This window comes from Plectrocnemia conspersa, unplaced genomic scaffold (assembly GCF_051122295.1).
Source record: "Plectrocnemia conspersa isolate PC_06_02 unplaced genomic scaffold, ASM5112229v1 ptg000010l, whole genome shotgun sequence".
NCBI classification, from domain to species: Eukaryota; Metazoa; Arthropoda; class Insecta; order Trichoptera; family Polycentropodidae; genus Plectrocnemia; species Plectrocnemia conspersa.
This window is the reverse complement of record NW_028277174.1, coordinates 7,310,707-7,324,792: the sequence shown is the minus strand read 5'-3', so window position 1 is coordinate 7,324,792 and position 14,086 is coordinate 7,310,707. Positions and strand designations below refer to the sequence as shown.

General features: G+C 32.2%; 3 protein-coding genes across 10 annotated transcripts in view; all 3 read left to right on the top strand.

Annotated features, from left to right (window-relative positions):
• The window catches only part of LOC148230516 (uncharacterized), a 34,609-nt gene that overhangs the window by 8,302 nt on the left and 12,221 nt on the right, over positions 1 to 14,086 (top strand). For 3 of the 8 annotated variants that reach the window (XR_015811126.1, XM_088195548.1, XM_088195549.1), the window contains exons 2-9: positions 1,552 to 1,604; positions 1,677 to 1,737; positions 1,801 to 1,874; positions 1,938 to 2,040; positions 9,374 to 9,441; positions 9,506 to 9,566; positions 9,630 to 9,703; positions 9,783 to 9,846. Coding sequence is in view for 5 of the 8 variants with exons in the window: in XM_088195548.1 (XP_088051674.1) it covers positions 1,552 to 1,604; positions 1,677 to 1,737; positions 1,801 to 1,874; positions 1,938 to 2,040; positions 9,374 to 9,441; positions 9,506 to 9,566; positions 9,630 to 9,703; positions 9,783 to 9,846 (558 nt within the window). In the remaining 3 variants the exon portion in view is untranslated. Of the gene's footprint in view, positions 1 to 1,551; positions 1,605 to 1,676; positions 1,738 to 1,800; positions 1,875 to 1,937; positions 2,041 to 8,588; positions 8,669 to 9,201; positions 9,296 to 9,373; positions 9,442 to 9,505; positions 9,567 to 9,629; positions 9,704 to 9,782; positions 9,847 to 12,225; positions 12,370 to 12,596; positions 13,627 to 14,086 lie in introns of those variants that run through there. The other 5 variants (XM_088195550.1, XM_088195552.1, XM_088195554.1 and 2 more) reach the window with 5 other exon arrangements.
• Positions 2,077 to 3,312, top strand: LOC148230518 (uncharacterized). Its single transcript, XM_088195565.1, has one exon. The coding sequence runs from the start codon at positions 2,229 to 2,231 to the stop codon at positions 3,165 to 3,167; it is 939 nt and encodes a 312-aa protein (XP_088051691.1). The 5' UTR covers positions 2,077 to 2,228; the 3' UTR covers positions 3,168 to 3,312.
• Positions 6,537 to 7,457, top strand: LOC148230517 (uncharacterized). Its single transcript, XM_088195568.1, has one exon. It carries the CDS (start codon positions 6,684 to 6,686, stop codon positions 7,416 to 7,418), a length of 735 nt encoding a protein of 244 aa, XP_088051694.1. The 5' UTR covers positions 6,537 to 6,683; the 3' UTR covers positions 7,419 to 7,457.

Sequence of the window (14,086 nt, the reverse complement as noted above, 5' to 3'; positions counted from 1 at the left end):
TCCGAGCTCGTATACTTTGCGTCTGTGGTCAAGCCCGGACAGAACCGTCAGATGTCCGACGGTCAGATCCGTACGTGTGTGCTTAGCTAATGTTATATTTTCACGTACAGATCGATTTGAAACAATTTTGTAGTGATGCAGAGGTAGAACACAAAAAAATATTAGGGATATCGAAAACTATTTTCTTTCAGTTGAAAAATGTCCGCCAGTTTTAAAAAACTTCTTTACAAATGAACAGACAAAACTTTGGCTTAAATTTCTTAAGTTAAGGCCCTAAGGGTGATTGACCTTGTGGCCAATGAGACTTTATTTATATATTTACATGTAGTGAAGCTGTCGCAGGTGATGATGCCCGTGGATGATCCTCAAGGTTCTTGTGGCTGCCTGCAGCGATGTAGTTCTTCTTGCGGCGAAGGTCTTTCAGGAGTTTCAAGTCGTCTCTGTGTCTGTCTGTCTCTCTGACCGTTTGCCTCTCATTGGAGTCCGGGATTATATAGTTTAGTGGTTAGACTTGCTGGCCAATCGCTGCAGTCGCTTCGTAGAACGGCGAAATACGTCTCCGCCTTTAGAGTGCGACGTTCGCTCGTCCGAGGTCGTATTGCATTTTTCGGAAACGATCACGGATGTGGTGATTCATGATATCCGTGACCGTTTCGCCCAAAGGGATTCTTTTAACGACAGAGAATATTTACTGTGAACTGATTTTCCGTGTGGTCCTTTACGCTATTATGTTTGTCTCTTCTCTCACAAAATACTTATAAAATCAATTAAATTACTTATATGTTATTTATAATTTTTTTTTTATTTTATTAGTATTTGTTTCATTAAGAAGAATTTTTTAAATTACCCTTCCCCCCCCCCCCCCCGACAGATGTCCAGGATTGTACTCCAGAAAAAATGGTCACCTTATGTATATATGACAACTGAAGAAAACTTCGCAATGATAATAATATTGCAACAGTGCTCGTCTGTTTTTTGTATATCCAATAATTAAAAAAAACAAACCATATTTTTTTATTATTAAATCTTCCGTTGTAACTTAACATGGGTAAGCCCTATGCGTTACAACAAGCAAATGTGTACCAACTGAGTAAGTCAATCAGACAATAATACTTAGTATTAACTACTAGACTGAAAATCTGGGAATCGGTGACATCTATATCATTAATTATAAATTATTATGTGCTATACAGTTTATAATCAATAGATGTCACTGCAGCTGGGGCTGTTTTTTTTAATAATAGCGCATTTTTATAAATAAAAATTTGAGTGGCGCTGCCGGGGCTCGAACTATGCTATTCCATATATAATTTATGGAGACTAGACGTCCTTCTTTGAGAAAGATTGACCTCTATTAGTTCTTTTTTAGCTCCCGCAGCATCCGTAAATAAACAAAATATTACGAGATGCCCTTTTTATTTCATACACTTTTCAAGAACAGTTAGGTAAAAATAATCATGCTCAAAATAATAATCAAAAATTTTCACACACCAAAAATTTGCCAATCCAAACCTTGGAACAGCATCTTGTAAAATGTTATTGTCTTTCCAGAACCAAGCGTTGAATCAATGGAATGTATTAACACAACAGAATGTATAGTAAAGGTAAAAAATCAATAGTAAAAATGTATCTTTATGATTTAAACACATTGTAATATTAAATATTATTTTTTCTAGTGTGAGGATAATGACATTAAAGATTATAATATACATCAAGCGGATGACATGTTTGAAGCAGGTATGAATTAAGCTCTTTTTTTATATTATTAGATTTTAATTTAATGTTAATCTATCTTTTCAGAAATACATGACGTTAAAAATATACTAAAAGAAAATACAATTGAAAAGATTTCAGACGATCTTATGGAAACACAAGTAAATGCTTTTTTCAAATGTGTTTATGATAAAGTATTCTTACAAACTAAATCAAATTTTTAGAACCAAGAAAAGGAAGGAAGCCATAATCATTTAGGCAGTGTTCAGCATTTTGATATAGATGAAGGTAATCCTAAAGACTACAAATGTGAAAATGTTTTTACAGGTAAAGCTATCCTTTTAAGGCATGTGAAAATTCATGATGAAACTGTTTACTTTAAATGTGACAAATGTGAAAAAACGTTCAAACATAAACACAATCTTTTAGAGCATGTAAAAATTCATAGAAATTCTCAAAGTGGCCATAAATGTGATGTATGTGGAAAGTCAATAAAAAGTAGTTTAAATCGCCATATGAAAATTCATAGTGAATCTAGTGACTTTAAATGTAACCAATGTAAAAGAACATTCAAACTTAAACTTACTCTTTTAAAGCATGAAAAAATTCATATTAAATCTCAAAGTCCATGTAAATGTCAGATATGTGGAAAGTTCATAAAGAGTAGCATAAATCGGCATATGAAAATTCATAATGAATCTAGTGAATTTAAATGTGACATGTGCAAAAAATCATTCACGCATAAAGGTTACCTTTTACAGCATTTGAAATGTCATAATTATTCTAGCGACTTTAAATGTGACATATGTGGAAAAGCATTCAGACTTAAATATCTTTTTTTACTGCATATGAAAATTCATAATGATACTGGTGTTTTCAAATGCGACATATGCGGAAAAGTCTTTACGCTTAAAATCTACATTTTACGGCATATGAAGATTCATAGTGATTCTGGTGACTTCAATTGTGTCAAATGTGAAAAAGCATTTATGCTTAAACATTTATTTATACGGCATATGAAAACCCATAATGATTATGGTGATTTTAAATGTGACATATGTGGAAAAGAATTTGCAGTTAAACGGTACATTTTACGGCATATGAAGATTCATAGTGATTCTGGTGACTTTAATTGTGACAAATGTGGAAAAGCATTTATGCTAAAACATTTATATATACTGCATATGAAAACTCATAATCATTCTGGGGACTTTAAATGTGACATATGTGAAAAAGTATTCACATTTAAACGTTACCTTATACAGCATATGAAAGTGCATAGTGATTCTTGGCAATATAAATGTGACCTATGTGAAAAATTGTTGAAGCGTAAATGCGATCTTGTTCGACACATGAGTATTCATAATAATTCTAAGCTCTTTAAATGTGAAGGATGTGATAAATCATTCAAATATAAAGAATGTCTTACAAGGCATATGCGTGTACATAATTAGGAAAACGGCAAGTAAATGCTGTATACATAGATTCTATAAAATGATACTTCAGTTCATTCGTAGCACATATGGCATCTCAAATAAATATTTACTGAAAAATATGATTTTTAATATTTATAAAAAATAAATTTAATTTTATATTTTTATAGAATAAATTTAAAATTAAATAGTATATTTTAAAAATCCTTTTAATGAACTATTTTTATTGATTTTAATAGATATAGTATATGTTGATGGATCACTCAATTAAATAAATGTATCATTAAGAATATATTTTAATTGTATTTAATTTTACTGAACAATAATTTTTTTCAATAATAAAATGTTATAAACCTCTTGTTTACTATTTTAGTTTAGCCTTATACATATTATTGGTAATTGCTATATTAATGAATATTATTCCTGTTAAAATTTTTAAAACACTACATTTTTATATGGGGCGTCGAACAATCCCGCGCCGACATAGCCGCGTAAGACAATCCCGTGCAATACAACCCCGACATTGCCGCGACGCACAGCATACGATTTGACTAATCTAGGGGGACAAAAGTCTAAAATTATAATGTCCAGATATTGCTTTTTTAAAATATTACTATACCCTTGAATGTTCCCTACAACCGGTAACGTACCCCAAAACAGTTTTTGAGCCGCGATCCCTTCAATAACAATGGGAAAAGTTACCGTTTTGGATCTAGGTAGCCGCGATTAGCCGCTCAGTGTAGCTGTGAACATTGACGTTTGTGCATGTCTTACTGTGTTTTGCGTGATTTAAGTACTTTTTAGTGATGGATTCTTCATCTAGAGGTAATTATCAATCTATCATTGCATTTTAATCTACCAAAATATTCGTGAATACTTTTGAATATTGTCTTAAAATATACCATTTTCAAAACAACAAAAAAAAACCACAAAAATTAACTTTGGACGGTCTTAAAGTATGTAGTGAAGTTGAGTCAAGGCATGACAAAGCTCTAAACGTATTCTTGCATCATTATAGTTTTTTAACAACATAATTATTTTGTGCAATTATGTGTGATTCTAAAGATTTTTAATTTGTTTCTTTATAGGTGCCCAAATTTCACGAAAGTCATTATTTTACTTTTGGCGTTCTATCCCGTCCAAAGACAAGTGTTTGTAAAGTCAAGATTTGTTGATTTGCTCCTTACACAAGATCAGGAGAAGCCCTTATGGACCTTTCTGAAAAAAGAATGTGAGAAGATTCGCGTGAAATGGCTTCGTAAACAGAGACGATTAGACTTATTTTTAAGTGCCCATGAAAAATGGTTAAATTAAGAATTAGTGTTTAATATGCTCCACGAATAGTCACCGAAACCAAGTTTCAGTATTGGTTGATGGAAAAAGCGTTTTGAAGATATTTGTACAAAAACGAAAAAGCTCAAGGTTCAATTAGAAAAATATAACGATGCACAGCTATCTTTTGCTGCACAATTAAGTGTGCGAGCCAGTGGAAAACAAGACGCTGCTAATTTAATGGAGGAAGTATCTACAGTTTTACCAAAACGAGCTACTGGTTATAAAAAAGCTCGGAGACGAATTAGCGTGAAAAAAGAACAACAGCCTTACACCCCGGAAGAAGCGTTGGCTTTATTTATTGCAAACAATTTCACTGTTCAGATGTACAAAAATATTTACACATGGAGATGAATTCGACCACAACCGTGAGAGAGCCTGATGAAAATATGTACCGGTTTGGAATATCTAGCCTGCATGCTTATATCCGCACAATGGAATGCTTATTGCATATTACTTACCGAATGGAAATAGCTGAGTGGCAAGTCAGATCAGAGACAAATAAAGACATTTTTAAGAAGAAGGATGAAATAAAGGGTAAATTCAAAGAAGTCAGTCTCATAGTAGACAAAGTTAAACCAGGTTTTGGTACGAGCAACGATGGGAACACTGCAAGGGCGCTTTTCACGATTTTAAAGCAACGTCTTGTATCACCGGTATCAAAGAAAATTTAATTTATCGCCTCGGTACTATTCTTACAGTCATAGCATCTGGCTATGAAATGGACCCGGACAAATTTAAGCAATATTGTTTGGAAACAAGAGACTTATATCTCATCCTATACCCGTGGTATAACGGGTATAGGATGAGATAGATATACCCAGAGCAGAAATAATAGGACAAATGTCTGAAGAGGCTTCAGAGGGCAAAAACAAAGAAATTAGGAAGGTCAGATTAGGTCATTCATTAAAAACTTCTTGTGTTCGCACAAATTATGATTTATTTCAATATTTATTAATGTCGTCTGATCCCTACATTTCTTTGTTGCGGAAACTGCCTAAGAAAAGCAGCATAAAACATTTTGCTCACATAAAAACTTTGTTAAAATCCAAATAAATTTAGTAGGATTAACAAAATTGTGTTTTATTTGCTGCCACATCTCTAAACTGTAATTTGAGACCATTTAAAATCCTATAGGTCTGATTCTGAATTTGTCCAGCTAGATTGGTCAAATCGTACACTGTGCGACGATACAGCCGCGCCGACATTGCCGTGCAAATTAAAATTATAAAATTGAATAAAATGAAGGAAAATGATATATATATATATAATACATAATTAGTTTTACAGTTATTTATTTTCCTACTGAATGATTACGAAGTTTTTCTAAAATGTAATTAAATGCTTCATGATATTTATTGCAACATAATTGCGCCAATATGTTTAGGTGCTATTAATATATTTATATATATTTGCGGTTATTTACTACTTTCATAAATCTTTAAACTTTTTTGATTAGGACTGTAAGTGATTACAAAATGAAGCACATGTTGTACTTTATAGCTTTGTATTATTAACAAATTTGCGAATATTTGGTACTTTCATAAACCTTTCAACTTTTCTCTACAAAAGGGCAATGAAGTTTGATAAACATTTAGTTGACTTCCAATAACAGCTTAAGTCAGTTAACTATTTGTGCTTTGGTTTAATTAACAAAAGCTATGGTAAATTTAATAAAATATTATATATTTTATCAATAAGTAATTATTTTTTATTTTAGTCATGGAAGAAGTTAAATCACAGGTGGACAAAAATCATATTTTGCATTACAGATATCGGTATCGCAGAGACAAGATACTGGCTGATGGAGGCGCGTCTTGGAGATGTCCAAGAAAAGATTGTTTTGGGCGTGTGAAGATAAGCCGAGATGCTGTAGATACTGTTGTCACAGAGCATAATCACGCGGCAGATCCAGATCAAAATGAAGCAATGAAGATCGCAACAGAAATAACAACAACTGCTGAAACACCTCGCCAGATCATCCAGCAAGCTACAGCGGGAGTTTCTTTGGAGATATCGTGTAAACTGCCAGAATATACAGCTTCTTAAAGTACGATTGAGCGACAACGAAAGAAAAACTGTGTTTCTTATGCTCCAGTGAATTCGCTCGCCGATATTCTAATTCCTATTTTTCTGAAGCAAACCTTAAGACAAGAAGACTTCTTGCTCTGGGACTCCGGTGCTGATGACACGAAAAGGATTTTGATGTTTGGGACTAATTTGAATATTGACCTTCTTAAAGAACATAAGTACTGGTTTATAGATGGAATGCTTAAAGTTGCGCCTACTATTTTTTTGCAAATTTTTACGATTCATGCGCTGATCGATGCATCTGCTGTACCGCTCGTGTATGTCCTGCTTCCTGATAAATCTGAAAAAAGTTATACAAGAATACTGGGCAAGCTGAAGGAAGCGAAGCCAACGCTAAATCCGACTAGTATTATGTTAGACTTCGAAAGCGCAAGCCAAAATGCATGTTCGACAGTCTTTCCTGAAGCGAGATTATTTGGGTGTTTATTTTATCTCGGTCAGAATCTTTGGCGAAAAATTCAGCAGCTCAATCTGTCTACAGCATATAGTAGTGATGGAAACCTTCGAACCAATATTAAAATGCTGCTTGCACTTAGTTTCATTCCTATAGCTGATGTTTCTGCTGCATTTGAAGATTTGATCGATAGCTGTCCAACTCTGATGACGCAATTATTAGATTACTGGGAAGATAACTACATTGGCCGTTTAAGAATAAAGCGACGCGTGCCTCCGAGATTTCCAATTCATATATGGAATATAAGAGATAGAGTCGTTGAACACCTTTCTCGCACCAATAATTCGGTAGAAGCGTGGCAGTTTCCATTCCAACAAACAATTAATGGTATTCATCCTTCAGTATATAAAATATGTGAACATTTCTCGTTTTTCGTCGGTTTCGAATTTCAATGATTGTTTTCGTACGGATTATCGACGAAAACCGAGGTAACACTGTATATGTATATATATATATATATATATATATATATATATATATATATATATATATATATATATATATATATATATATATATATATATAAATAAATAATTATTATTATTGTATCATTATGTACAACTATGATAATAAACTATTTCACTTATCAGTACACTCGTTTATCTGTACACTTTCACAATGATAAAGGTAAAAGGTACGTAATGATAAAAACATACGTTAATGATAACAATTGATAAAATTATTGATTTTGGTAACTTTCACTATTTCAACATAAAAAATACAGTAACATTTCTAATTTCTCTAAAATTACTTAAAGTATAGAAAGGAGTAATAATACGTGTATCGAAAGTATACCCGAATCTTATACTTTAGAGCAAATTGTTGGGACGTAAAAGAGCGTCCTCTTTTTTTCACTTATGAATAATAACGAAATGGATAGACCTCAAAGTAACTCTGTTAAAAGAAACGAAGTATGTATGTACTTATTATTGCTATATTAATGACGTGCGCGTCGGTTCCCGTTCATTTTCTCTTCGACCGCGTACGTGCACGCACACCAAGGAGTGGACAAATGAAATAATATTCGAGTTTTTAGATCTTTACGAAAATAAACAAGCGCTTTGAAAAAGCTAGTCGCCCCAACATAAAACAGGAACGATGTCCATGACGCATGGTTGCGGATAAAAAGTAATTTAAAAGGTGGAACTATACCTATCTCTCAAAAGACACCATCGACCAAAAATTTGAAGATTTACCCCCTCACAAAAAATCCCCCCTTCACATGTTGAATATACGCCGGTGTCTAAAAGATTAAACCAAGTGTTTTCATTTAAAACACTAAAAAATAATTTGAATCGTCTTATTGTCGTCTTTCTACATAAAATAATACGTAGGTATGACAGCATTTTTAATAAACTAATGCATTTTATAATGTAAACGATATTTTAAGTATTAATTAAAAAAACACCGATTGTTGTCAAGCCCTTTTTAGTATTATTAAATAATTATTAATTTCAAGCATTTTTAGATTTAATTATTTTCTAGTAATTGTAATTAAAACGCCGTTTTAAAATAGAAACGCAAGACTAATTTCAATGTTCGATAGCCACATTTATAACCACTGAGAATTGTTGTTATGGCCAAAACCATTTCTGGTTGTTGAGATACCGTTGACGTATGTCAGTAACGGCACTTATTAAAACTGGTACTAACTCGATAATTAATTTCATAGTTGTAAATTATAACATAACAATTACTAACTGAAAACTACACGTAAAAACTGCATGATTATAATAATCCAGAAACAGCATTTGTATTTGTCATACCATTACAATTTACAATAAAAGAATCTCATTTTTTCAACTCACCTAAGTATTTTTTATATATAAAATAGAGTTATATTCACGATATAAAACACAATTTTTACAATTCCTTAATGTATATGTATTTATAATATCTCATACTAAAAAAAGAAAGTACACCTATACCATCTATTAGAAACCGCATTTATCATCTTTCAATGGATTCAAGTTGTATCACAAAGTAATTAAATATAGCATTCAAGAGGATATGATAGATTTATAAGTTAGTTAGTACTATAATATAATGCACATGTATTGTTTTAAATAAAAAATAGAATACCAATTATTTTTACATTTGTTATTTTATGATATTTTTATTGCTCTTAAGGTGAATTTTCTGGGTCTAAAGGGTATTTAGAAAAAATACAATAAACACGATGAAAAGACTCTTGTGTTCTTGGTGTTCCCGAATAAAGCTAAAACGCTGTCTCTGCAGCAGAGTGAAATAAAAAAGATTTCTGCTTCGGGATGTGAAATATCTCATTCTTCTTACTCTGCTCCGGTAATTGTATTTTGACAACATCTTATGAAATGTTATGTCTTTCTAGAACCGGTTGACGAAATAAATAATGAAACAATTGAGAATACTAATAACCTAACTGAAAGTAAAGTTAAGGTAAAAGTTACTATTAATAACGCATTAAAAATATTTATAATAATATATTAAACATTTTTTCTAGTGTGAGAATAAAGACATTAAAGATTTTGATACACATAAAGTGGACGACATGTTTGAAGCAGGTATGAATTAACCACCATTTTTATATTTTTAGATTTTAATATCAATTAAATCTATCTTTTCAGAAATACACGATGTTAAAGATATATTAAAAGATAATACAATCGAAAAGTTTTCAAACAATCTTAAGGAAATACAAGTAATTGCTTTTTACAAATGTGTTTATTTATGATTAAATATTTTTACAAACTAAATAAAAAATTGAACTTATTTTTTAGAATCAAGTAAAAGAAGAAAATCATAATAATTTAGGCGATGTTCAGCATTTTTCTAGAGATAATGGTAATTATTGGAGCTACAAATGTAAAATGTGTGAAAGAGTTTTGAAAAGTAAATCTATACTTTTAAAGCACATGAAAATTCATGATGAAACTGTTTACTTTGAATGTGACAAATGTAAAAAAACATTTAAACATAAACGCAATCTTTCACAGCATGTAAAACTTCATAGTAGTTCTCGAAGTGGCTATAAATGTGATGTATGTGGAAAGTCAATAAAGAGTAGTTTAAAACGACATATGAAAATTCATAGTGAATCCAGTGTGTTCAAATGTGACATATGTGGAAAAGCATTCACGCTTAAAGATTACCTCTTACAGCATATGAGATATCATAGTGATTCTGGTGACCTTAAATGTAACAAATGTGGAAAATTTTTTATTCTTAAACATTTATTTATAATGCATATAAAAACCCATAAAAACCCAAACCCCTTCAGGCTCGTATGCCTAAAACAGATTTTCAGTCCCAGGGACGTCATGTTTTTTTTAATGGAGATAAAGATAAAATTCTTATTAATATTTGAGGTTTTTCAAAAAATTGTCTACTTCATGGCGCTCTTGTTCTTCAACATTAGTTGCACTCGATGTACAATATCTGAATCTGAATCGCGATCTTTTGATGATTCTAATAGTGGTCTTTTCGAATAAGATGCCATACATAAGTATAAAAATCAGAAAAAAAATAATACTTAAAATACCCTAATAAACATCATTCTTTATGGGACATGAATGTGTCAAAAACTGAAATCTTTTGTGTACGCCGACAAGTTGGGGTCCTAGTTTTGAAAAAAACGATAAATTGAACATTTTTTCGAATAAAATTTTTTTTTACATCTAAAGCTTGATCCATTTTTTTTGTAGTCTTCAAGTTATTTGAACGAAACTATTGTTCTTATAAGTAGATGATAAAACAGGACACTATTTTCTTCCGTCCATATGTGTGGGATTTTTGATGGGCATGCGGTGCACGTTATACGTGCTTGACGGATTTTGTGGCTATAAATGTGATGTATGTGGAAAGTCAATAAAGAGTAGTTTAAATCGTCATATGAAAATTCATAGTGAATTTAGTGTTTAAATGTGCCATATGTGGAAAAGCATTCACACTTGAAGATAACCTCTTACAGCATATGAGATATCATAATGATGCTGGTGACTTTAAATGTAACAAATGTGGAAAAGTTTTTGTTCTTAAACATTTATTTATAATGCATATAAAAACCCATAATGTTTCTAGTAACTTTAAATGTGACATATGTGGTAAAGAATTTGCGTTTAAACGTTATATTTTACGGCATGTAAAGGTTTATAGTGATTCTGGAAACTTTTGTGACAAATGTGAAAAAACATTTATGTTTAAACATTTATATATACTGCACATGAAAAATCATAATCTGGGGATTTTACATATGTGGAAAAACATTCACGTTTAAACCATACTTTTTACAGCATACGTAAGTGCATAGTGATTATAGCAACTATAAGTGCAATCAATAGCGAAAGTCAGTTAAGTGTTAACATAAGGCATATGATTATATGAATAATCATAATTCTGTGAAATTTAAATGTGTCGAATGTGGAAAATCTTTACGTAAAAGTACCTATCAAGCATATCACGACAAAAGCTCCACGGATTTTTGCTCCAAGCTCTAACTACTAAATCTCTAGCTGACAAATGCTCCACACGCCATTTGCTCCAACAACAATGTCCACAAACATATTCAAAATGTTTTTTTAATAAATGGATCAATCGAGGGGTGACGGAAATTTGCATCAAATTGGATCAATTGACGGGTGACGGAAATTTGCATCAAAAGCCAATCAAATTAAATCCGATCGCGTTATACAGAGTTTATCAATTGTTGAATTCTTTAAATTAAAAAAGACCATTATAATTATACAAAAAACATATATGCTGTTATTACATAACACATTTTAATACTTCCTTAAGTTGGTATCTATTTATCAGTGCATTAATTACAAATGCTTTCGAAAATCAATAGAATTATATATGGATGCACAATGTATTATCCATTCATCATCGACAGATTATTTTTTTACTGCTAGTACCATATGATTACGAGGTTTACGAAATATATATTTAAAGCAATTCGTCCACCAGTGCAATGAGACTGCGATCCGACTTAAAAACATATCACATGAGCGTTGGGCGGGAGTCGCTTCACAGTCGAACCCTTGTTAACTGCACAGTCTTATCCACCTGCACGATTACAATGCGACCTTCGATCTACTCGCGAACAACCAACTCACAAATGACTGGCTTGTCAGTTACTTGCCGTATCTTGTGCAACTCGAGTTAGACGCTCCTGCTATCTTTCATAATTAACTATACTCTTATAATTCAATTTTATTATGTCAGATCGCGATCAGGTGTTTTGTATAAAACTAGTGGAAGCAGTGGAAAAGCATCCATGTTTATTCAACTATAGTTTGCCAGAATACTCTAATAAGATCGCTCAGGAAAAGGCATGGGAAGTTGTAGCCAAAGAAGTTGATTCGAGTGGTAAGTACATTACATACATTACATTGCAAGTACAAGTGTTTACTATCCTTAAAAATACCTGAATACAGAAACATAAAATGTAGTTAGCTATACTTTTATTGCTACATTACACAATTTATGGTGACCAAATGATGGGCAGGGAGGAGGGTATTGAAATCATACCCCCTTTGCAAAATCCTGACTGCACCACTGTTTAAAACCATTCATCATATATATTATTGTTTTAGTTGCTATCTGCAAGGACAAGTGGAGAAACATCCGGACGGTTTTTTCAAGAAATTTAAAAGCAGGTAGTAGAGGCAAACGAAAGAGACCATACTATTTGAATAGGGTGCTAAAATTTTTAGTTCCTTTCGTGAAGCAGTCACTGTTAGATGTTGCCAGAAACTTGCCACTTATACTTCTAGAAGAAAGTGAAGCTGTCACTCAATCCTATGACATTGATGAACATAAAGAATTCGACGAGAACGAGCCATCAGCCGAATTTGCTCCCTCAGATACAAGCAATTCATTAAGTGCATTTCAGTCTGCTTCAGCATCTTCGCCATCAGCGTCTACCACGATTCAGTCCCAGTATACATCTGTATTCGTGAAACCAAAGACAAACAACACAGCTAAAAAAAAAAAAAGTCAAGTAGCTATTACACCTATCAACAAAGCTTTCATTGACTTCTGCAGCCAGCAGATTGCTATCTCCAAAACTGCAGACAGCCCTAGAAAAATGTTTTTACTTAGTCTACTCTCAGACGTGGAAAGCATGACTGATCACCAATATCGAAAGTTCAGAAAAGATTTGCTACCACTGATTGATAATATTTTATTACACCACCCCACCTCGTCACAAGTGAATGGTACTTCATCATAAGAGAGTGATATTTCAACAGTGCAATTGTCACCATATCTGATGAATACACCATCATCAGTTGCTCGTCCTGGAACTGAACAGCTTCTGAACCTCCAACAATACCAGCCTCCTTCATCTGATTGGTGGCAACATATTGCTAAGCCAAATGCTTAGTTTATTATTGTTTGTTTGTTTCTACTCGGACATTTTAAGTGAAAAAAGCCTTAAGTTTTATGGTTCGTAATGGGTACTTTAACAACAACTTTGGGACTGTTTCCTATTTCATATTTTTTTCTCTCTTTTTCAACAACCTCATACATTATTAATATTTTCACTACATAAAACTTTTGAATCTATATGTTAAAATGTTCTTGCAGAATATAATAATTACAAATACAACTTGCCTCAAAGTACTCAGTAGTCTTTCTTCCATTGAGACACATCCCTGTTTGTGTCCTTTATCTGATTATCGGGCCAAGTTTTCCAACCAGCTCTTTGAACAGTTCCCTGGACATCCTTAAAAATCCTTTGAACTTTTCTTCGTCCCTTTCAAGGTTTTTTTAGTTTTAAAAAATAATCATTAATTTCAAGCATTTTACAGCTTGTTACTTAGATAACTAATGATATTTTCACTTAAAACGTCGTTTTTATATAAATTAAAAATAGAAACGAAATGTTAATTTTAAGGGCACCTATTTCTGCTTGCGCTATCTTTGTGCGTAATTGATTTTGTTCTCGATTTCTTGTATCCGCATTAAAAACACTATTTTTGCTATTTGTTAGTTAGCACGGCACCGCACTGAAAAATGCTAATTATTACTCCATATTGCGTTACCTGTGCTGTTCAAATACAAACCTAAGCTAAATAAATTA

What these genes read in the sequence shown, in the direction of transcription:
- LOC148230517 (XM_088195568.1), top strand. Translation starts at nt 6,684, where the DNA reads ATGTTTGGGACTAATTTGAATATTGACCTTCTTAAAGAACATAAGTAC.
- LOC148230518 (XM_088195565.1), top strand. Translation starts at nt 2,229, where the DNA reads ATGAAAATTCATAGTGAATCTAGTGACTTTAAATGTAACCAATGTAAA.